At 46.1% G+C, this 25,615-nt stretch overlaps 1 protein-coding gene across 1 annotated transcript in view; it reads left to right on the forward strand.

The window, feature by feature from the left end:
* LOC142302077 (complement C3-like) overlaps positions 1-21,655 on the forward strand; it is a 339,126-nt gene extending 317,471 nt beyond the window's left edge. Inside the window, exons 37-41 of the mRNA XM_075343156.1 lie at positions 11,979-12,068; positions 12,272-12,355; positions 14,164-14,247; positions 14,461-14,599; positions 21,514-21,655. Of these exons, the coding sequence (XP_075199271.1) occupies positions 11,979-12,068; positions 12,272-12,355; positions 14,164-14,247; positions 14,461-14,599; positions 21,514-21,655 (539 nt within the window). The remainder of the gene's footprint in view (positions 1-11,978; positions 12,069-12,271; positions 12,356-14,163; positions 14,248-14,460; positions 14,600-21,513) is intronic.
* The last annotated feature ends 3,960 nt before the right edge of the window (positions 21,656-25,615 follow it).

The raw sequence follows: 25,615 nt of genomic DNA on the forward strand, positions 1-25,615 counted from the left end.
CGACCGGCTGCTGGCACGGGGGCGGCACACTCTCATGCAAAATCCTGCATAATTTTGCTCATTTCTAACTGACACCACTGTCTGCCATGTTAGCTTAAATTATCAATGGTTAATATAAATATTTTTGAAAATAGAATACTTTTAACCCCTTCACAACCTTGAACATACTCGTACGTCCTAGGTCATGTTCCTTGCTTTGATGCGGGCTCACACACTGAGCCTTCAACTTTTCCTGAACATATGACTTATTCCTTCCAAAGACAATACTAAGGACCAGGGGGTAGTCACTGCGAGTGGAAGAAAAGAGATTCCAGGAGCTAATTAGGAAAGGGTTTTTTAGAGTTAGGGCAGTCGGACTGTGGAATGCCCTACCACCAGAGGTAGTAATAATAAAAAAAAACTGTGGATATAAAAAGCGCTTATAGGGTCTTACCAGGATAACAACAGTAAGGGTTAATGAAACACACTTACCTGAGATGGTTGTGTGACACACAACCAGTATTAAAGCATGTATCAGCTACTGCAGACTCCATGTGCCAAAGGTAGAAGCAAGAAAAAAACAAGGATGAAAAGTGGAAAAACGTCCGCGCTGCTGTGCCAATAAAGAGTTAATTCCAAATAGAGCAATGCAGGGTGGTTTATTCTACGCATTTCGGAGATAACCCCTCTCCTTCATCAGGAAATCCAACAAAAATGGTAAAACAGACGTAATGGTGCAATTATATATAGAAGAAGACAAACGATCACATGATAAGGTCAAAGTTCAAAAGAAAACATGTCTTGTCCATGTGGCATTGCTTCAAAATACTAAACCATTAATTTTATTAAAACACAAACAAAAACATTAAATTAAAATTCAATAATAAAGTATTCAAAGAATGAAAATGGAAAAAAATAAAAAAAAAATATTATTTTTTTTATTTTTTTTCCATTTTTCCATTTTCATTCTTTTGAATACTTGGTTATTGAATTTTAATGTAATGTTTTTGTTTGTGTTTTAATAAAATGGTTTAGTATTTTGAAGCAATGCCACATGGACAAGATATGTTTTCTTTTGAACTTTGACCTTATCATGTGATCGTTTGTCTTCTTCTATATATAATTGCACCATTACCTCTGTTTTACCATTTTTGGTGGATTTCCTGATGAAGGAGAGGGGTTATCTCCAAAACGCGTAGAATAAACCACCCTGCAATGCTCTTATTTGGAATTAACTCTTTATTGGCACAGCAGCGCGGACATTTTTCCACTTTTTATCCTTGTTTTTTTCTTGCTTTTGCCTTTGGCACGTGGAGTCTGCAGTAGCTGATACATGCTTTAATACTGGTTGTGTGTCACACAACTATCTCAGGAGAGTGGTTTTCATTAACCCTTACTGTTGTTATCCTGGTAAGACCCTATATGCGCTTTTTATATCCACAGGTTTTTTTTATTATTACTACCTCTGGTGGTAGGGCATTCCACTGTCCGACTACCCTAACTGTAAAGAACCCTTTCCTAATTAGCTCCTGGATTCTCTTTTCTTCCACTTGCAGTGAATGACCCCTGGTCCTTAGTACTGTCTTTGGAAGAAATAAGTCATATGTTCATGGAAAGTTGAAGGCTCAGTGTGTGAGCCCGCATCAAAGCAAGGGAGGTAGTAATGGCAGATACTATACCAACTTTTATATCAGGGCTGGATGATTTCTTCAGTACACACAACATTGTCTGTTATAAATGACTTAATGACACAATGTATAATTGGTGGAGGAAGGTTGAACTAGATGGATCAGGGGCATTTTTCAACCTATGTAACTAAGGGGTACTTTGCACGTTGCGACATCGCCACTGCGATATTGTCGGGGTCAAATCGAAAGTAACGCACATCCGGTGCCGGTAACGATGTCGCAACGTGTAAAGCCTAGATGTGCCTATAAACGATCGCAAAAGCGTCATAAATCGGTGATCTGTGTAGTGTCGGACATTTTCATAATGTCGCACCAATAGGAGATACGATGTTGTTCCTCATTCCTGCGGCAGCACACATCACTGTGTATGAAGCCGCAGGAACAAGGAGCATCTCCTTACCTGCCTCCACCGGCTATGTGGAAGGATGTAGGTGGGCGGGATATTACGTCCCGCTCATCTCCGCCCCTCCGCTTCTATTGGCTGCCTGCCGTGTGATGTCGCTGTGACGCCGCATGACCCGCCCCCTTAGGAAGGAGGCGGGTTCCCGGCCAGAGCGACGTCGCAGGGCAGGTGAGTGCGTGTGAAGCTGCTGTAGTGATAATGTTCACTACGGCAGCTATCACAAGATATCGCATGTGCAACTGGGGCGGGTACTATCGCGCTCGGCATCGCTAGCATTGGCTAGCAATGTCGCAGCGGGCAAAGTACCCCTAAGTCATCTTATCAGTCGACATGTGCCTCTAATAGCCATAATAGGTGGATAGGAGATCTGTCTGATCCTATTAACCAGTTAAATCCCACTGTCAATCTCTGTCAGTGGGATATAACATACACTGACTTCAGTGACATGATTGCGGTGTGCCGATGGGTTGCCATGGATTGTCATCACAGCCTTACGTCAGCCACTTACCCCATTGTCTGTCATTACAATCCTCCTGTGAACACCGGCTGTGAGCGACATTGACAGGAAGTCATCGTTTCTTCTGTACAGAGCGGGGCTGATGCTCATGCACCGCTCATTGTAGCACAAGCGTTCAGATGATAACAGCCCCTAGTGATGAGCAGGCATATAGGTCGGACACTCAGACAGGCTCAGCTCGCGTATAATTGAAGCCAATGAGAAACTCGAGTGTTATATTGCAAGCAGCAATCCTAAAAGTCTATATCGACATGTTGTTTCGGGGTAATAGTAGAATTCAAGTTGTCTTTCTCTCTAAAGAGGTAATTTGCATACAAGGCGTTTACTCATACTGGCTTGTCGCTCTCCCCACGGGGAAACTTTATCCCTTAAATCCCAAGCTCTTTAATACAAACTCACCTTTAGCACAGCAAAAGCAGCATAAGCATCTTGAGCTATTGGGTAAATGTATGGTAACAAATCTTCACTGTGCTGCTGTCTCACACCGTCCATACAATCAATTTACTGTTTTATGGCTTTCTCTCCCTCTCTGTTTGTTTAAGCTTTCAGCTGTGATGTCCTCTCACTATCCAAATTCACCAAAAAAAATGGCCACTGCATTTCCTGCTTATGCTTTTATACAAACTATGACTAGCTGTGCTATTAATGATGTAATAGCTGCACAACATTATATAGAGGCCCATCTGCCCCATCCAATGTATTTGAGCTTTTTCGGATGATGCAAAATGCAAAATATTGGTTGCTGTTTTTGGCAATCCTCACACATTGAAACACAAGTTATCTCCATTCACCGGATTCAGAAAACTCAAAATTAATTTGATTTGAAGACAATGCTCATCTGGAGCCATGAGCCATTTGCACACTAGTCTGATTGGTGTCTCCGTTCTCCGGGTGCGGTGCCTCCTCTTTCGGCCATCTTTGTCCTCCTTCTGAAGCCTGGGTGCATGACACGTCCTACGTCATCCACACACGCCGGCAATGAGGTCCTGCTCAGGCGCACTTTGATCTACCCTGAGCAGGGCAGATCAAAGCATTGTAGTGCGCATGCGCAGGACCTCAATGCTGGCTAGTGTAGATGACGTTGGACACGTCATGCACCCGGCTACAGAAGAAGGAGGACAAAGATGTCCGAAAGAGGAGGCGCCACACCCGGAGAACGGAGACACCCATCCGACCAGTGTGCACTGGACCAACTGTTTAGATGAGTATTATGAAGTGATTTTTACGTTCTATACAGCGGCCTGGGCTCTTATGTACAGTATGTTAAAATGCTGTAAATAAGAGCCCACTGGTGGTGGCAGCAGCTTATAGGCCCCAAATCTGGTGACAGGTTCCCTTTAAACAGTCTTAAACTCATACTGTAATACAACTGCTGAGATCCATATGAAAATGGGGGCCCTGACAAATTGCACAGTTTGACTCCCCCTAATTCCAGCCTTGATTGTAGCTAGAGCTTGTTTTTTAAAAAAGGGCTTAAATTTGAAGCATACTCTAAAAATCCTGTAAAATCATGCCAGGGTTTATTTTTGAGGTAGGTCTTGTGTACCGCCCTGAGAGGGGCCCGGATGCTCTCTGCTGCTCGGGCCGAGCCGCTCGAGGTCCGGGCTCGGGTTGTCGGTGGCGCGAGCGCCTACGGATCGGGGGCCACGTCGCTCTGTTAAGGGGAGTGGGGTGGTGGTGGTGTGGGACGAGGCACGCAGCCGTGAGGGGACGCGTTGTTGTCTCTCGGGTCGTGACGCCACCCACGAGTTGTGGTGACGGGGTGCACCACCACTGCAGCTGGAGTGAAGGGCGTTCCCGGGATCGATATTGTGGCCGCAGCCTGGATGTTAGCCCCTCCGTGGGTAAGGGCGGTTCGTCACGGGGCCCAATGGGGACTGAGATGGCGATGGGGTGCAGGGCGCCGGATGGCACTGGTGTACTCACGATTAATCATACTCAGAGTCACTGGTACACCAAAGTTCGGGTATGGTCGGGTCCCGCAGCCGGCTGCTTGTGTCCCTTGTGAGGCTGATGGTGGCCCCTTTCCCTTGCACCTCTTGTTGTGGTTGTTGGCTCCCCTGCCTGGACAGTGGTATCCCGCTCCCCGGCGTTGAGCTGCCGGAGGAGCCCTCTGTTGCCCGCAGGCGCTGGCCCGTCGGATGTTTGGCCCTTGGCGATGGCTCTCACCCGGTATCGGTGGGCTTTTGCTTTCTTTCGGAACTTTGGGTGAGAATGAACCCGTGAGGTCCAGACTGCAATCAGTTAATTTGCCTATACTCAGTGGCTTCTAAGCTAGGACGGGGTCTGAGTACCCGGTTTCTGGTGCTCCGGTAAACTGTTGACTCCCCGGTTCTGGTCCGGCGGGCTCCAACCCTGGCCCGGTCCCTACGGTTCCGCCGGTTGCTGTACCGGTACTCCTGCAGGCGGCCACCACCGTCTGCCTGCCTGACGTTATGGGGATCCCAGGCTCCAACCCGGGTCCCTGACAGCTTCACTCCTCTACACCTCCTGTCACTGTCACACTCCAAACTTGACTAACCATTTGAACTTCCTGCCTCAGGACAGTAGTCTCCTCAGTGGACGTGCCTTTTTTGCCTGACTCCGCCCACCTGGTGTGCCCTACTTGCCCTGAGGGAGGCATCAGGTCTCCCTTTCGGGTGACGGGTGTGTCCTCACTAGGGGTGGGGTGTGTGTCAGTGTGTTACCTGTGACCCCTGGGGTCCAGGGTGTCACATCTTGTTTTCAGGGAAATGTGGTATATGGTTCTATACACTGCAACAAAAGACTTTTAAAGCTAATAGAATTTTAAAAATGGTTTGCATTCCATCCATTTTGGGGTGTAAATGCCTGCCTTACTTGTTGTATTCACAGGCAATGCAACTGGAAGAAGCCGTGGCTTTTTCACATGCGGTAGTGCAAAAAACGATCTCTTATTCGGGAGCTTTGTTCTTTGCTATATGATAAAGTAATAGCTTTTTCACCAGGTTTCATTGATGCCTGTATTTAGCTGCTTTGAAAGTGAAAAAGTAAAGGTTAAAAGCAGTCGACCACCATTTTTTTAAATTCTTTTTAAAGGGAACCTGTCAGGTGCAATATGCACCCAAAACCACGAGCAATTCTGGGTGTATATTAATGATCCCTGCCTAACTGTCCCTGTATACATTAACATAGATAGAGATCTTTAGAAAAATTATTTTATTTATGATATGCTAATGAGGCCGGGGACTAGTCACAAAGGCGTTAGTTCCTGCACTTATTCCGCCCTCTTAACATGCATACTGGGGCCCTCCATGCAGCGTCATCAGCGGTGACACACGTACCTGTGTCCGCTGTCACCGCTCTTTAGAATGCCAGGCACTTCCGAACATGCGCATTATGAAGCCGAGTGTATGTGTCCCACCTTCAGAGAGGTCAAGTGCACATGACCGGAAGTGCCAAGGACTTCTGATCAGCGGTGACAGCGGACACAGGTACATGTGAGTCGCCCACCACAGCGATGCAGCAGTCGCCTGCGGGACACTGCGGGGACTTCTCTGTAGGGACCCCTTCTGGCAACAGGTATGCCAGGTTCACTTTCATAGGAGTCGTGACGCCACTCTCGGTTTTGCCGTTAGGGCGAGGGGTGACCGCCACTGCAGTTTAACGAGCGTCTGTGGCTGATGGTACCTGCAGTTAGATGGTATGGCCTCCCGAGAGTGAGGCTGGCCCCAGGGGCTCGGGTGTATGTGTGTGGAACAACGGGTCGCAGAAGAACTCAGTCTCAGTCCAGAAATGTCTTTCAACTGTTTACTCACTTTCTGGTGGTGGAGTGAGGCAACCCGGGCGATACTACGATGAACCATAGAGAACCAGGTATCCTTCAGGCTGATATAGGGGTGACTGCTGACTCTCCTTCCTAACACTTCTTGTTCGGACAACCCCTGACTTAAAGTACTGTGGGATTCATCCAGGAAGTCGCAGCTGCCTTTTCTCCCCTTTCTGACCCGTTTGTTAGCAGCGTGGACCAAGGAAAAGATGACTCAAGGCTCGATCCTCCTTATGGGCCCCCCTCATTGCTGCTGATGCTCGGGCTCTGTGATGGTTGGCGTGGAACCTCTAGTCCCACCACCTGCAGGATTTAACAGACCACTAAATGGATGTCTGGCTCTAGGAACCTATACCCCGTGCATGGTCCTCGTACTCAACTCCATACTGCTCTCTTTCTACGGGTGTTTTTCAGACTGACTGGGTGGTAATGTACTCCCCCACCAGCAGCCACTTCACGTGCAGGGTCTGACTAGTGTTCCGCTCTTTGGCATCTGTGTACCGCCCCGGGGCTCGGCTGGCTGCCGAGCCGCTCGGATCCGTGCTCGTCGGTGGGTGGCTCGAGCTCCTCCCGGACCCAGGGGTCACGTCGCTCTGAAGGGAAGCTGGCGCTACGTGTAGGGATTTCGGTGGGGAAGGTTCACGGCCGAGGCCGTGGCGTTTAGGGATTTAAGTTCGTGACGCCACCCACGGGTTGTGGTGAATGTGGACACCACCGCTGCCATTAACTAGGCTCCCGGGGATGGTGTTATGCAGCCTGGTGTTGACCCCTCCGTGGGCAGGGGGTGATGGTCCCGGGGCCCGAAGGTTGTGAGGTGCGGGCGGGATGGTGCGGTGCGGTGCACGGCCCGAGGGCACTGTTATACTCACTATGACAGATACACCGGAGTCTCTGGTAAACCAAAAAGGATGGTGGTCGGTGCCCGCAGCCGGCTGCGCTTTTCCCCTTACTCAGGTTGGTGGTTCCCGCCTTTCTCCTGCACCTCTGTAGTAGAACTTGACTGCCTATGCTTCAGCGATGGTAATCCGCTCCCCGGCTTTATGTGTCGGGGAACCCATTTGCCCGCAGGCGCTGGCCCATGGGATCTCTCTGCCTGTGCGGTGGCCTTCTATCCCCCTCGGTGGGCTGTTGCCGTCATTTGTGTCTTGGGACGGGAAAGGACCTAAGGTCCAGACCTCAATCAGTGAATTCAACGTGGTCCAGTGGCTTCTGGACCTCGTTCTGGGTCTGAGTACCCCTCCAGGTGCTCCGGTTTCCAGTTGGTTCCCCGTTTCGGTACCGGCGGGCCACTACCCAGTCCCGATTCCTTACGGATCCACCAGCCGTCTTCCCAGCTCCTGCAGGCGGCAACCACCGTCTGCCTCCTGGTCACGGGGTATCTGGGTATCCTACCCAGATCCCTGACAGACGTTGACACACTGGTACTACTCTCCTCTCCTCCTAACGTCATCTGTTTGTGTTTTTCCCGCCTCAGGCTATTTGAACTCCTCGGAGGGCGTGGCCAACCACCTGGCTCCACCCCCGGGTATGAACGTCAAGACCTGAGAGGGGTGACTCAGGGTTTTTAGGTTGACTGGTTACACCTTTTTAGGGGCTGGTGTTTGTGCAGGGGGTCTACCTGTGAGTACCTGGCTAATCCAGGGCGTCACATCTGCACTTCAGACTCGGCTGCTTCACTCCTACTCCTTTGACTGCCACTGCAACTACCCTTTTCCAGCTTCACTACCGCATCCCTAGCTGAGATGTGGAGGCCTCACCCCCTCCTGGGTCTGCCCATGGGTCCCCTCTAATGTGTGTGTGAGACCTGGTTAAAGTATGCCTGTGCGTACACACCCTTCTCAGCCTTTGGGATTACCTGTTTTTACTCACCCAGCATGGGTGCAGTACTCAGTGGTGCCTGACCAGGTCAGGGGTGCCACATAGGCATCATCGTTGATGACTCTGCATTGAATAGCAAGTTAGCACGTCCCTGTGGATGTGCTAACATGCTAAGATAGTGGAATTAGTGCACGAACTAATGCCCTTGTCACAAGTCCCTGGCCTCATTAGTATTTTGTGGCGCCCTGGACAAGCCAGGACGTCACAGGTACTGCAACAACACACCCCACACCCCGGTTAGGCACATCAGCCGCACACACAAATCCTTGTTGCCTCCCTCCAGGGGCTGATGTCCACACCAGGGGGGGCGGAGCCAGGCGGTTGGCCCCGCCCATCGAGGAGTTCACAGTCCTGGAGGCGGGAAAAGGAGTTCAGTACAGTTGGAGAGTAGTTTTGCAGTTGAGGGAAGTGGTAGTAGAGGAGCAGACTGACCGTGTCCGGGTACGTGGCCCGGGCACATACAGCAAGGTTGGCAGACGGTGGTGGCCGTCTGCAGGAGTGGCCTATCGACGCGGAACCGTTGGGCCGGGGTTGGGCGGTGGCCCACCGGTACCGAACCGGGGAGCGAAGAGAAGCCAGCACAAACCGGCAGGGCCTGCGGACCCCGACCAGGCTGGGAGTCGCCGTTAAACTGGTCAAATCCGTTAGCGATGGGAACCTCCGGGGTTTCCTAGCAACCAAGACCCGATTGAAGGCAACCGTCCAAACCGAACAGGGAGATACAGCTACCGCCAGAGCTAGAGCTCCCAGGGCCAAAGTCTGCAGGCAAAAGGGGCTCCTCCAGCATCTATCCAAGCTGGGGAGCGGGTTACCAGTGGGAAGCCATCGGGACCGAAGACACACACCAGGTGCAGGGAAAGGCAGCCACCACCAACCGTCCGGGAGTAATCACAGCAGCCGGCTGCGGGACGCGTCCATCCAGCCGTTTGTTTTACCGGAGACTCTGTATCTGTTCTTGGCTGAGTGAGTACCACCGTGCCCTCTGGCACCGCGCTGCCCCCTCGACCCTGCACCTCACCTACCCTGCATCCCCTCTCTTCACCCTTACCGGGCCCCGGGACCACCAACCCCTACCCATGGAGAAGAAAACATCCCAGCTGCTCCCTAACAACGCTCCCGGATCCCCGTCACCAGCAGCGGTGGTGCCCCAACCTCACCACGACCCGTGGGTGGCGTCACGAACTAAATCCCCCAAACCAAACCAACCCTTTCACTCACGGGCGAGGAGCGCCGCTCGAGTCCCTGGATCCGGCCCACCGCTCGAGCCACCGAGCAGCATCAGCAGCAGCAGCCGGACCCGAGCCGCAAGCGCGGTCGAGCAGCGCACCCCCCGCCCGCGACAACTTCATAACGGATCATTAGAAATACTTTTTGTATAGATTTCTTTATCTATGCTACTAGATGCCAGGACAGTTTGGCAGGGATTAGCAATATGCACCCAGAACTGCTCGTAGCTCTGGATACATATTGGACCTGAGAGGTTCCCTTTAAGGGCTAATAAGAGTTAAAAATTAAGAGATGCTAAACTCACCTTACCCGCTCCCTGCCCTGCTACCCCAGTTCCAAAGTCCTATGCAAGTCCCTTCCTTCTGGGCCTGATCTACACCACAATCCTACACTTTTTTTTTTTTTTTTTTTTTTTTAAATTCATCTAAATTTCAAATAGATCCATAAAAAGTATAAAGGGTATGCTCTGAACCCTGGCACAATAATTATTCTGGATGTCCTGTTTATACTTTTTATGCATCTATTTGTAATAAAGATTCATTTTTAAAGGTATTACAGGACTGCGCTGGATTTTCAAACTCATTTTTCATTATCCTGGTTACCTCTGTCAACCGTGCGCCTCCTAACAGGATTGAATTGGGACTCCAACATATCAGTGAGCTGAATATAGTTTTTTTTCTATACAATCCTACACTAGTTCCTTCCTCCTGGTTCTAGTCTAGACCTCACGCATTTTGCCAGGACATACATAAGAACCAGTTATTTTATTAAACATTGGGCTCTGGAAACAATAAATGTCTTTACTGGCAACTGGGCCACATTCCCAGTTCCCAGTTTCAATCGCCAGATCTGCTAACCTCTAAAGGTCAATAATCATTATTGTACACTGTGTGCAGAATTATTAGGCAAATGAGTATTGTGATCACATGATACTTGTTATACATGTTGTCCTACTCCAAGCTGTATAGGTTGAGAGCCAACTACCAATTAAGTAAATCAGGAGATGTGCACCTCTGTAATGAGGAGGGTGCGGTGTAATGACATCAACACCTTATATAAGGTGTGCTTAATTTTTAGGCAACTTCCTTTCCTTTGGAAAAATGGGTCAGAAGAGATATTTGACGGGCTCTGAAAAGTCCAAAATTGTGAGATGTCTTGCAGAGGGATGCAGCAGTCTTGAAATTGCCAAACTTTTGAAGCGTGATCACCGAACAATCAAGCGTTTCATGGCAAATAACCAAAGGGGTCGCGAGAAGCGTGTTGGGCAAAAAAGGCGCAAAATAACTGCGCATGAATTGAGGAAAATCAAGCGTGAAGCTGCCAAGATGCCATTTGCCACCAGTTTGGTCATATTTCAGATCTGCAACATTATTGGAGTATCAAAAAGCACGAGGTGTGCCATACTCAGGGACATGGCCAAGGTAAGGAAGGCTGAAAAACCACCACCTCTGACCAAGAAACATAAGATAAAACGTCAAGACTGGGCCAAGAAATATCTTAAGACTGATTTTTCAAAGGTTTTATGGACTGATGAAATGAGAGTGACTCTTGATGGGCAGATGGATGGGCCAGAGGCTGGATCAGTAAAGGGCAGAGAGCTCCACTCCGACTCAGACGCCAGCAAGGTGGAAGTGGGGACTGGTATGGGCTGGTATCATCAAAGATCAACTTGTGGGACCTTTTCAGGTTGAGGATGGAGTGACGCTCAATTCCCAGACCTACTGCCAGTTTCTGGAAGACAACTTCTTCAAGGAGTGGTACAGGAAGAAGTCGGTATCGTTCAGGAAAAACATGATTTTCATGCAGGACAATGCTCCATCACATGCATCCAACTACTCCACAGCATGGCTGGCCAGTAAAGGTCTAAAAGATGAAAAAATAATGACATGGCCCCCTTGTTCTCCTGATCTGAACCCCATAGAGAATCTGTGGTCCCTCATAAAATGTGAGATCTACAGGGAGGGAAAACAGTACACCTCTGGGAACAGTGTCTGGAGGCTGTGGTGGCTGCTGCACGCAATGTTGATCGTAAACAGATCAAGCAATGACAGAATCTATGGATGGTCGGCGGCTGAGTGCCATCATAAAGAAAGGTGGCTATATTGGTCACTGATTTTTTGGGGTTTTGTTTTTGCAAGTCAGAAATGTTAATTTCTACATTTTGTGCAGTTATATTGGTTTACCTGGTGAAAATACACAAGTGAGATGGGAATATATTTGTTTTTTATTAAGTTGCCTAATAATTCTGCACAGTAATAGTTACCTGCACAATCAGATATCCTCCTAAGATAGCCAAATCTAAAAAACCCCACTACAACTTCCAAAAATATTAAGCTTTGATATTTGTGTCTTTTAAGTTGATTGAGAACATAGTTGTTGATCAATAATAAAAAAAAATCCTCTAAAATACAACTTGCCTAATAATTCTGCACACAGTGTACAATGAATGATCTTATCAGAAAAAATATTGGTTGATTTTTTTTTTTTTTTACCTAACAGAAAACCGTTGTACTAAATTCTACCACGCGGATCAAAGTAGCAAACTTCTGGGCAAGATCTGCAAAGGAGAAATGTGCCGCTGCGCAGAAGGTAACAGAGGAAATAAATAGAATTATGGAATCGTTGGATTCATCAAGGCGGAACTCTTGAACGTGCCGTAGATTTTTTTCATATTTTGATATATTTATATATAACTTTTTATTAATTTGTTTTTTATGTGAAGCATGTTGTTAAGAACGTGACATTTTTTATACTCATTGAGTCTTTACATTGTCCTTTTTTTCTATTTTCAGGGAATTGCTTTATGCAGCAACAGTTGGAGGAAGTGAACGCTCTCGCTCGATTAAACAAGGCTTGTGAACCGGGAGTGGATTACGGTGAGAGCAGTGTAGCGTTATTATCAATATGTAAATCGAGCACCGACGCTACAGAGATGGTGGAGCCGCGGGTGATCAAGGGGCCCTGTGTGATAGCCACCCAGACAAAATGTACTTAAAATATATAGAACTCCGTGCATCCAGTGGGAATCTGAATATAAAAGCCTAAACAGGGGGCACCTAAAAGAAACTGATGCTACTTTGAAAACAAGTTAGGTAACAGGCAAAATATTTCTTTCTACTGTGGACCACAATTAGTACCATGGTAATCAGATCATAGAGTACAGGCAACACTCACTCACATACCAGAAGTCAGGTGGTGTGCGTGTCCGTAAGGTAGATGCTGCTTTCTTGCACCGGATGAATGTGAGTGTAGCTTTCTCTGAGGTGCATTGTCTAGAACGGGTGGCGTAAAGATGCGAAAAACAGAATGAGAATCAAAAGGAAAAATAGGAGTTAACCAAAGATAGTATACACGATAACTGGCAGTCTGAGACTATTAGCAGTTTAAGTAGAAAGTATTATTAGTTATTATTATGGTGCCATTTATTCCATGGCGCTTTACAAGTGAAAAGGGGTATATATAGTATGGACAAGTATAATAATCATAAACAAAACAAGGCACAGACTGGTACAGAAGGAGGTACAGTCTACAGGGAATGAGGGAGGCTACAGGAGGAGAGAGGACCCAGCCTCTGAAGGCTCACAGTCTACAGGGGATGGATGAGGGTACAGGAGGAGGGATGACCCTGCCCGCGAGGGCTCACAGTCTACAAGGGATGGGGAAGGGTACAGGAGGAGGGATGACCCTGCCCCCAAGGGCTCACAGTCTACAAGGGATGGGGAAAGGTACAGGAGGAGAGAGGACCCGGCCCCCAAGGGCTCACAGTCTACTAGGGATGGGGGAGGATACAGGAGGAGAGAGGACCCTGCCCCCGAGGGCTTACAGTCTACAAGGGACGGGGGAGGATACAGGAGGAGAGAGGACCCTGCCCCCGAGGGTTCACAGTTTCACAGTCTAAAAGGGATGGGGGAGGGTACAGGAGGAGAGAGGACCTGGCCCCCAGGGGCTCACAGTCTACAAGTAATGGGTGAGGGTACAGAAGGAGAGAGGACCCTGCCCCAAGGGCTCACAGTCTACAAGAGATGGGGGAGGGTACAGAAGGTGAGATGACCCTGCTCCCGAGGGCTCACAGTCTACAGGGGATGGGGGAGGGTACCTGAGGAGAGAGAACGCTACCCCCGAGGGCTCACAGTCTACAAGGGATGGGGGAGGGTACAGGATGAAAGAGGAACTTCCCCCGAGGGCTCACAGTCTACAAGGAATGGGGAAGGGTACAGGAGGAGAAAAGACCCTGCCTCCATGTGCTCGCAGTCTACAAGAGATGGGGGAGGGTACAGGAGGAGAGAAGACCCTGCCCTGAGGGCTCACAGTCTACAGGGGATGGGTGAGGATACAGTAGGTGACGGTGGGCATGGTCAAGGTGCTATAGTGGACTGAGGGTTACGGCAGATTGTAGGCTTGTCAGAAGAAGTGGGTCAGTAACCCCATCCATGCTCACATAAGCACAGGGAACCATTCCAACTAGCCTGGAATTAACCCCCAAGCTTCCAAGTAAGTTGGAATCATTTGTACAAAATGGTAAAATGTTTACCCTGCAGTGACAAAAGTGGAAAGAAAGGAGACCGGTATTACCATGGATGTCACAAATAAGTCTCCTAGGGAAAGAGTTCTTGTGACTAAAACACATTTTTTCGCATAATGTTCACACAATAATAAAAATTGATTACATTTATTTAATTTCCAGCCTACAAAGTAACACTGGACAAAATTGAGAAGAAAGAAAGCTTTATCAACTATATAATGACTATTAATACAGTCATTAAAGTAGGTACGTTATAGGTTAAGCCCAAAATATACAATAACATATACAGTATCTATGCAAAAATGACATTTTACGTAAGTATGGATCATTCTGTCTCATTCTTTCAGAAACCGATCATTAATATTTATTTTAATTATGTTTATATGTTATACTGTCCAACTTTCTTATAGGCAGTATACAAGTTTTACAGGCTACTATATTCCAATTTTCCATTTCCAGGCACTGATGTTGTTGCTGAGAAAGACAAACGGGATTTTATTAGTCACGCCAAGTGTAGCGAAGCCTTAAACTTGGTGATCGGCCGACACTATGTCATCTGGGGAGTCAGCAAAGATCTGTGGAACATTGGTTCTTCTGGGTAAGTGAAGGTGAAAATAGTGAATTGGTGGCATGAAAATTGTGACACATCAAAATAATAAGTAGTTGTATATAGAAATAATAGGGGCTCCTAACCAGGGCTGGCGTCAGCACGCGGCATACCCGGGCAAATGCCGGGGCCCAGGAGAGCTGGGGGGGCCCACTCGGCCTCGTCAGTTCTGCTGCCCCCGGGCCGAGTTCCGGGGACCGCAGTCCTTGGCACTGGAAACTGTGGCTGCCGGCCCTTTAAGGCCCGCAGACCACAGCGTTCACTGTGTTCTCCTGCATTGAGCATCATCTGCGGGTGGAGCTACCGCCCGGCGCCCTGCTCGGTCGCACAGATGAAGGAGTCACAGTGCCAGCCAGCGACCCCCAGCACATCGCTTCCCTCCAGCGCTGTGTGGGCCCCATCTGCACCGTGACCTGATCAGTATGTGGGACATCACTCCCTCCCCGCCCCTCCCTGTCCTCCCGTTCGTGTGTGGGCCCCGCAGAGCCGCATGTGTGGGCCCCGCAGAGCCGCATGTGTGGGCCCCGCAGAGCCGCATGTGTGGGCCCCGCAAAGCCGCTTGTGTGGGCCCCGCAGAGCCGCTTGTATGGGCCCTGCAGAGCCGCTTGTGTGGGCACTGCAAAGCAAGGTGTGTGTTTGTATGTATGTATGTATGCATGCAGCAGAGCAGTATGCGTGTCTGTCTATATGTATGTATGTATATATGCAGCAGAGCAGTATACGTGTCTGTATGTATGTATATATATATATATGCAACAGAGCAATATGCGTGTCTGTATGTGTGCATGTATGTATGCAGCAGAGCAGTATGCGTGTCTGTATGTATGCATGTATGTATGCAGCAGAGCAGTATGCGTGTCTGTATGTATGCATGCAGAGCAGTATGCGTGTCTGTATGTATGTATATATATATATGCAGCAGAGCAATATGCGTGTCTGTATGTGTGCATGTATGTATGCAGCAGAGCAGTATGCGTGTCTGTATGTATGCATGTATGTATGCATGCAGAGCAGTATGCGTGTCTGTATGTATGCATGCAGAGCAGTATGCGTGTCTGTATGCATGTATGTATGTAGCAGAGCAGTATGCGTGTCTGTATGTATGCAGCAGAGCAGTATGCGTGTCTGTATGTATGCAGCAGAGCAGTATGCGTGTCTGTATGTATGCAGCAGAGCAGTATGCGTGTCTGTATGTATGTATGTATATATGCAGCAGAGCAGTATATGTGTCTGTCTGTATGCATGCATGTATGCATGCAGCAGAGCAGTATGCGTGTCTGTATGTATGCATGCAGAGCAGTATGCGTGTCTGTCTGTATGCATGCAGCAGAGCAGTATGCGTGTCTGTATGTATGCAGCAGAGCAGTATGCGTGTCTGTATGTATGTATGTATATATGCAGCAGAGCAGTATACGTGTCTGTCTGTATGTATGCATGTATGTATGCAGCAGAGCAGTATGTGTGTCTGTATGTATGCATGCAGAGCAGTATACGTGTCTGTCTGTATGTGTGTATGCATAGCAGTATGTGTGTGTCTGTCTGTATGTATGTATCTATGCAGCAGAGCAGTGTGTGTGTGTCTGTATGTATGTATGCAGCATAGCAGTGTGTGTCTCTGTATGTGTGCATGTATGATGTGTATCTATGTATGTCAGTGTATATGACTGTATAGATTTGTCTGTTTATATGTATTTTTGTGAGTTTGTCTTTAAATATGTATGTGTATGTATCTGTGTATGTGTGTGTCTGCGTGTTTATGGGGCCCACTGGGACTCTTCTGCCCGGGGCCCACAAAAACCTGGAGCCGGCCCTGCTCCTAACAAATACAAGATTAGGCAAGGCTATAAGGTGTAATGCTACAATTCTTCATTTGGGAGGGGTACCCCTTTCCATCTTGATCAGGTTCTCCTTCGATCTGTCATAGGTTTTTCTACCTCCGCTAATTACGCAACACGTTTTGGTATTTGTGGCCAAGCCACATTTCTAAAATCTGACTGGTTACTTTATATAGTAAAGTATTTGGAATACGTCGAAATATCTCAGTAATTCTATTTTTTTTTCCGTGACACATTGTACTTTATATTAGTGGTTAATTTAGGTCAATATATTTTCTTATATAGTTATGCAAATATCTCAAATTTGATGAATCTTTAGTGCAATCAATTTTCAAACTTTGATTTTTTTTATACCTTTTAACCAGATTAAACCTTTAGCCTGGGACAGCTGATCAAGTCCCATGGCTTTTCAGTGTCATCTCTACGCTGATGATATGTAGATCTACCTCTCTGGACCTGACATTACCTCCTTAAGGCCCCGTTACACGCTATGATATATCTAACGATATGTCGTCGGGGTCACGTCGTTAGTGACGCACATCCGGCATCATTTTACATATCGTAGCGTGTGACAGCTACGAGCGACTGTGAACGAGCAAAAATACTCACCCTCTCGTTGCTCATTGACACATCGCTCAATTTAAAAAAAAATCGATTGTCCTTCTGCACGCCGGTTGTTCATTGTTCCCGAGGCTGCACACATCGCTCCGTGTGACACCCCGGGAACAATGAACTGCAGCTTACCTGCGGCCGCTGGCAATGCGGAAGGAAGGCAGTGGGCGGGATGTTACGTCCCGCTCATCTCCGCCCCTCCGCTTCTATTGGCCGGCCGCTGTGTGACGTCGCTGTGACGCCGAACATCCCTCCCCCTTCAGGAAGAGGATGTTCGCCGCCCACAGCGAGGTCGTTCGGGAGATAAGTACGTGTGACGGGGGTTACCGACTTTGTGCGACACGGGCAATAAATTGCCCGTAACGCACAAACGATGGGGGCGGGTGCCATCGCTCATGCGAACGCACGATAAATCGACAAGATAACGGGGCCTTAACTAACCAAAATACCACAATGTCTCTCTGCTATTTCATCCTTTTTCTCTGCGTGATTCCTAAAGCTTAACATGGACAAAACAGAATTCATTGTCTTTCCTCCTTCTCACTCAACTCCTGCAATGAGCTTCCCCCTTCAAAGTTGATGGCTGCTCACTCTCCCCAGTCTCACAAGTTCATTGCCTCGGAGAAACCCTTGGCTTTGCTCTATCCTTCAAGCCACACATCCAAGCCCTCTTCCCCTCATGCCGACTACAACTCAAAAACATCTCCCAGATTCGTGCCTTCCTTAACCAAGAATCAGCAAAAACATTCGTGCATGCCCTCATCATCTCCCACCTCGACTACTGCAACCTCCTGCCCTGTGGCAGATTATCACTCACTGATCAGACTCAAACATCATTTGCATTTGCCTTGGAGGAGGTCAGTGGGAAAGGCCAGAGCTCTGGGTTCTAGCCCCCATAGTGGATGGGTGTTGGCATTTATGATACATTTGGGTTATTTGTTCCTATAACGGGTTTTACTATAGGTCTCCTGATATATATTATTAATTATTTGATACTAGTATCTATTTGCCAAACTTAATACCATCTATTCACAGTTGCTATTTCATTAGCCTGTGTTATTTCTATGTGAATATTGCCCCCTCTGATGTTTGACATATTGTTATAACTTATTGATTTGGTGTTATATATTACAGTTTGCTATCATGGATGTCAATGTATGATATACTTCCAGTATTGAATATATACAAACTAATGTTTCTATAGTGCCATGGGGCATATTTGATTGGTACTTTTTCACATTTTCTGCTATACTATTTTTTAAAATTTTTAATACTAATAAAGATGTTTTTTTTTGCAATAAATTTGTTTGATTTATTCCAGTGTAGTATTTGTAGGTTTTAGATTATAGTACTGGCATAACATTTGTGATGCTACCACAAGGACGAACTGGTAAGGCCGCTTTACACGCTACAACATCGCTCAAGCGATCTCGTTGGAGTCACGGAATTTGTGACGCACATCCGGCCTCTTTAGCGATGTCGTTGCGTGTGACACCTATGTGCGATTTTGCATCGTCGCAAAAACATACAAAATCGCTAATCGGTGACATGCCCCCCTATTCTCAATTATCGTTGCTGCTGCGTGTACGATGTAGTTCGCCGTTCCTGCGGCAGCACACATCACTATGTGTTACACCGCAGGAACGAGGAAACTCACCTTACCTGCGGCCGCCGGCAATGAGGAAGGAAGATTGTGAGCTGGATGTTATGTCCCGCTCATCTCCGCCCCTCCGCTTCTATTGGGCGCCCGCTTAGTGACGTCACTGTGACACCAAACGAACCGCCCCCTTAGAAAGGAGGCGGTTCGCCAGTCACAGCGACGTCACTATGCAGGTAAGTAGTGTGACGGGTCTGAGCGATGTTGTGCGCCACGGGCAGCGATTTGCCCGTGTCGCACAACCGATGGGGGCGGGTACGCACGCTAGCGATATCGGTAACAATATCACAGTGTGTAAAGCGGCCTGTACTTCAGCGAGATGTTGAGCCACTACGTGTAGTTTGGTGTAAGCCCACTAGATGTCACTAGCATCCAAGTAAGGATGCAATAAAGTGGTCACACAAGCCGAGGTCAGAGTCGGGAAGTAAAGTAAATACAGAAAGAGTAAGCAGAGACGGAGTCACATGAGAGCTGAGTGTCGGAAGCCAGGAGGTATCGTTAGGAGCTGGAGTGGAACAGAGCCAAGGTCAGGTAATAAGCCGAAGTTGGAGACCAGGAGGACAAGTCAATAGGAGAAGGGAATGGAGATGGGGTCACTAAACAGAGAGTGGGTAATTGAGACAGGGAGGACAGATGAGACGGGGAGGATGGAGGTCAGGGAACAGAGGACTGAGTAGCAGGCAGGATCAGAACAGACTTAGAGGGACCAGAAGTGCACACTGCAGAGCAGGAACTATAACTGGCGCCATACCAAGGGAAACAGAACCCAGATAAAGCAGCGTGACCCCAGTATCGAGGCATGGCAGGATAGGTTCCTCCCACAAGACCTGACCCCAGAGTATATAGACAGCAGGAACATAGACATACAATGGCTCTGCAAAGCAGAGTCATACGTGGATCGTGACACACATGTTATGAAATCATAGTAATCAAAAAAAAGAATCAAAATCTAAATAAAATGTTCCACTACATCATAAAAAGTAAAAAATAAAAATAAAAGTTATATTAATAAATAACATGAAGTAAAATTCAGATCACACAATTTTTTACATTAAATAATGTTGTATATATGTATATTACGTATGTAGAGAAGTGGTAATGGTGTATAAATTTGTGAATCGAATTGATGCAAATCAAGTTTGTTTCAAATTTTTAGAAATTGAATTTGAACAATATAACTGCAATTTGCCTAAATTGGTTACCATCATTTTACACAGAGCAGGTGATTGCATTAGATAAAGTCACAGCTCGCATCTCAGTCACAAAGACAGTGTTAAAAAGCAGTAAAATACAGAATAAATTATACATATAGTGAGTGACTGGGGGAAATTTTGTGAAATTTTTTTTGGGAAAGAGAATTAAAAAATGCAGTCATCTGCAGCTACCTTAAGCCAAACCATAGAATTGAGCTGGAACACAGGTTGGTATAATTGCAATGTGTTGGTTCATATTGTCACGATTCCGATGCACACAATTCTGTATCATTCTGCTATGTTGCAGAGCGTTTTGCAGGATGAATGCTCTGCTGGTTGTTTCTCAAGCACTGGATTTCAAAATAGTACTGGGCGGTGTTCTTGCAGACGCTTCTTGTTCCCGGTGATTGCTCTACTTCATCAGGCCTCTTTCACACGTCCGTGCCTCCGGTACGTGTTTGGTCAGTTTCTTCACATACCGGAGACACGTTCAAACGTAGACCTTGATTTTTTAATGGACTTGGATACACGTATGTATATACGCACGGAACGTGTGTCCGTGTGTTCCTCACGGCAACATGTCCGTTTTCTCTCCGACATCATGGGTGTCACACATAACGCAAACGGGTCACACGTAACACAAGCGGACCACACAGATGTGTTCCGTGTGACACGCACTGGAGAAATCACATGTGTCTGAGAGAAAAAAAAACAAAACATTACTCACCTTCTCCAGCCCTGCAGGCTCTACCGCTGCTGTCACTTGCTTCCAACCGCTCATTGCATATTCACTTCATTGCAGCCGGAAGCAGCAGCAGCGGGGAGTCGGTAGGACCGGAGACTGTAGATCAGCACCACGGATAGCAAAGCCAGGGACAGGTGAGTAGAAAGTTTCCGTTCTCTGTGTGTTATCATGGATAACACACGGAGAACACAAGTGTGCCGTAAACACGGCTCACGGAGAGCAAAACGCACCTTTGACACATCCGTGAAAAACGTGCGTGGTTTTTCACGGATGTGTGAAAGAGGCCTTAGGGAGCGTGTTATCTCAGGACGCTGCCAGTCATGATTCCTGTTTACAATTGTGCTGTTGGCTCCCATGGTGCTCAGTGTTCATATCTTGGTCTCTTGACTCCGGACTGCTGTTTACTTGACTCTGCCTGTCCTCCCCTGATTCTATTGTGACTTCCCGGCTTCTGACCTTGGACTTCCTCCTGACCACATTCCCACCTGCTCCCTGTCTTTTGTACGTACTCTCCTGGAACCCTGACCTTCGGCTTGTATCTTGACCTCAACTCTGTCTGCCCCCCTGTGTACTGTTGTGCCCTCCTGGTTTATTATCTTGGCTTGTCTGACTTCCTTTACATTTACTGCATACAAGTAGTGTCTAGCGCCACCTTGTGACATTCATCACACACATTCATTCACACAGTGGTCAATAACAAACCTAGGATAAAAACAAAATGGGCAAATACCCTGCAAAAAGTAAATAAGTAAATAGTGAAAGTATATAGCAGATTTGTAGTAGAATAAATGGATAAAACAATCTAGTGCTTTGTATTAGATAATATTGGTACTAACAATTTTACCATTTCCATTCCCCTACAGATTTTCCTACATTATAACTAAGAACACGTGGATTGAGATGTGGCCAACGGAACGGGAATGCCAGAATGAGGAGTACACGGAGCTCTGTGATGAATTTGAGAGTTTTACAGAAGAATTGGAAATCCGTGGCTGTTTTACATAAAATATTTTGGTGCCACTTCCCCATCATGATTTTAATGTTCTCTTTCTCCCATATGCACATAGAAGTAATAAACACCAATAAAACTTCTTCGGTAACATGCTGTCATGTGACTTAATTAACAATAAAGGATCTTTAGATTATCAATAGAGGATCTTTTGACTGCCACAAGAAATCTTTGCATAACTGGTTCCTGAGAAAACCTCTTCCCCTGAGCCAAAAATGCAGAAAGTTTAACCTAGAGGATATACAGTGGGGAGAAAAAGTATTTATTCAGCCCCCAATTGTGCAAGTTCTCCCCCTTATAAATATGAGATTTGCCTGTAAGTGACATCATAGGTGACCACAACTATAAGCGACAAAATGAGAAACAAATCCAGAGAATCACCGCCTCTGATTTGGAAGAATTTTTTTTGCAAATTATGGTGGAAAATTAGTATTTCGGCAATAACAAAAGTTCATCTTAATATTTTATTCTATATCCTTTGTTGGCAATGACAGAGGTGAGACATTTTCTGTCTTCATAGGTTTGGCACAAAGTGTTGGTGGTATGTTGCCCATTCCTCCATTCAGATCTCCTCTAGAGCAGTGATGTTTTGGGCCTGTCGCTGGGCAACACGGACTTTCAACTCCCTAGAAAGGTTTTCTATGGGGTTTAGATCTGGAGACTGGCTAGGCCACTCCAGGACCTTCATATGCTTATTATGAAGCCACTCCTTTGTTGCCCTGGCGGTGTGCTTGGGATCATTATCATGCTGAAAGACCCAGCCACGTTTCATCTTTAATGCCTTTGCTGATGGAAGGAAGTTTGCACTGAAAATCTCACGATATATGAACCACATTCATTCTTTCATGTATACGGATCAGTTGTCCTGGTCCCTTTGCAGAGAAACCAAAGCATGATGTTGCCACCCCCATGCTTCACAGTAGGTATGGTGTTCTTTGGCTGAAACTCAGCACTCTGTCTCCTCCAAACACGACGAGTTGTGTTTCTACCAAACAGTTCTACTTTGGTTTCATCAGACCATATGACATTCTCCCAATACTGTTTTGGATAATCCAAATGCTGTCTAGCAAACTTCAGATGGGCCTGGACATGTACTGGCTTAAGCAAGGGGACACATATGGCACTGCAGGATCTGAGTCCCTGGTGGTATAGTGTGTTACTGATGGTAGCCTGTTACCTGCAAAGGTCATTCACTAGGTCCCCCATTTGATTCTGGGATTTTTGCTAACCGTTCTTGTGATCATTTTGACTCCATGGGGTGAGATCTTGCGTGAATCCCCATATTGAGGGAGATTATCAGTGGTCTTGTATGTCTTCCATTTTCTTATTATTGCTCCCACAGTTGATTTCATCACACCAAGCTGCTTGCCTATTGCAGATTCAATCTTCAAAGCCTGGTGCAGGGCTACAATTTTGTTTATGGTGTCCTTCAACAGCTCTTTGGTCTTCACCATAGTGGAGTTTGTAGTGTGACTGTTTGAGGTTGTGGTCAGGTGTCTTTTATACTGATAAGTTCAAACAGGGGCCATTACTACAGGTAATGAGCGGAGGACAGAGGAGCCTCTTAAAGAAGTTACAGGTCTGTGAGAGCACAAATCTTGCATGTTTTTAGATGACTAAATACGGTACTTATTTTCCACCAAAATTTTCAAAAAAATCTTGCCAAATCAGACGGGTGATTTTCTGGACATGTTTTTATCATTTTGTCTCTCATAGTTGTGGTCACCTCTGATGTCAATTACAGGCCCCTCTCATCTTTATAAGGGGGAGAACTTGCACAATTGGAGGCTGAATAAATACTTTTTCCCCCACTGTAGATATAGGTATGAAACCTATAGTGCAAGAAAATTCTGTTAACTAAAACTACTCATTTTGAGGATCTGAGGAGGATCAAATTGGATTCAAATTTTCTAAAATCAACGATTCCATGCAAATTTGAACAATCTGTGATACTATTCTCAAAAACTGCAAAAAAAGAAAGATTGTTCTTCCCATACCATTCATCGTCGGCCTGTGTAAAGAGGTCAGTAAAAAAGCGCCAGATGACTTCAATATGGTGTATTGGTGCTCGTTTAATGGACTACATTTTTCTGTATGAAGGTACAATGTGTTAGCATTTGGGGCACCACTTTTAGTTTTTGACCCGGGCCACATTCTATCTAAAATCAGCCCAGCTTAGGGTGCACCTACATTGGCTCATTTTGACCTTAAAGCGGGCTTTACACGCTGCGATATCGGTACCGATATCGCTAGCGTGCGACCCGCCCCCATCGTTTGTGCGACACGGGCATATCGCTGCCTGTCGCGCACAAAATCGTGCACCCCCATCACACGTACTTACCTGCCTAGCGAAGAATATCATCAAAAAGTTAATTTATTTCACTAATTCAATACAAAAAGGGAAACACATATATTATATAGAGTCATTACACACAGAGGGATCTATTCCTATATATTATATAGAGTCATTACACACAGAGGGATCTATTCCTATATATTATATAGTCATTACACACAGAGTGATCTATTCATATGTATTATATAGAGTCATTACACACTGAGGGATCTATTCCTAAATATTATATACAGTCATTACACACAGAGGGATCTATTCCTATATATTATAGTCATTACACACAGAGGGATCTATTCCTATATATTATACAGTCATTACACACAGAGGGATCTATTCCTATATATTATCTAGAGTCATTACACACAGAGGGATCAATTCCTATATATTATATAGAGTCATTACACACAGAGTGATCTATTCCTATATATTATATAGAGTCATTACACACAGAGGGATCTATTCCTATATATTATCTAGAGTCATTACACACAGAGGGATCTATTCCTATATATTATATAGAGTCATTACACACAGAGGGATATAATCCTATATATTACATAGTCATTTCACACAGAGGTATCTATTTCTATATATTATATAGAGTCATTACACACAGAGGGATCTATTCCTGTATATTATATAGAGATATAGAGTCATTACACACAGAGGGATTAATTCCTATATATTATATAGAGTCATTACACACAGAGGGATCTATTCCTATATATTATGTAGAGTCATTACACACAGAGTGATCTATTCCTATATATTATACAGTCATTACACACAGAGGAATCTATTCCTATATATTATATAGAGTCATTACACAGAGAGGGATTTATTCCTATATATTATATAGAGTCATTACACACAGGGATCTATTCCTATATATTAAATAGAGTCATTACACACAGGGATCTATTCCAATATATTAAATAGTCATTACACACAGAGGGATATATTCCTATATATTATATAGAGTCATTACACACAGAGGGATTGATTCCTATATATTATATAGAGTCATTACACACAGAGGAATCTAATCCTATATATTATATAGAGTCATTACACACAGAGGGACCTATTCCTATATATTATATAGAGTCATTACACACAGAGGGATCTATTCCTATGAAGCAAGAGATCACACTTCTGTGAAACGTACGTTGGAGTCTGCTGTTGGGGGAGATTCTCCTCTTCCTCTACCTTCCTGGCCTGCCTGCATATTTTTCTGTACTTTTTCTCATTACATCGGTGCGTGATGAGCAGCTACATTTATGGCTCTAATTTATGTATCACTATGGGTCTTACCAATGTTTAGGAGCAGTTTATTTTCTGTATCAATGCTGTGTGAGGTAGCACCGTCGGCTGCGCAGCAGAAGACACGGGATCCAGGCATTAAGGTTCACAGCACACGGTTTAATGTCCAAACAAAAGTCCACAACAATATACATGTGCCTCTCCAGCAGAGAGTTCAGGGAGTTCTGTTCACTCCCTCACACCCAGCACACCTGCCCTTGTTCCTGTTTCCATTTAACCCTTCCTTCAGCCTGTAGGGAAACAGCATTAACCCTAGAGTGGATTTACTTTCTATCAT

Source organism: Anomaloglossus baeobatrachus, chromosome 4, assembly GCF_048569485.1.
Source record: "Anomaloglossus baeobatrachus isolate aAnoBae1 chromosome 4, aAnoBae1.hap1, whole genome shotgun sequence".
NCBI classification, from domain to species: Eukaryota; Metazoa; Chordata; class Amphibia; order Anura; family Aromobatidae; genus Anomaloglossus; species Anomaloglossus baeobatrachus.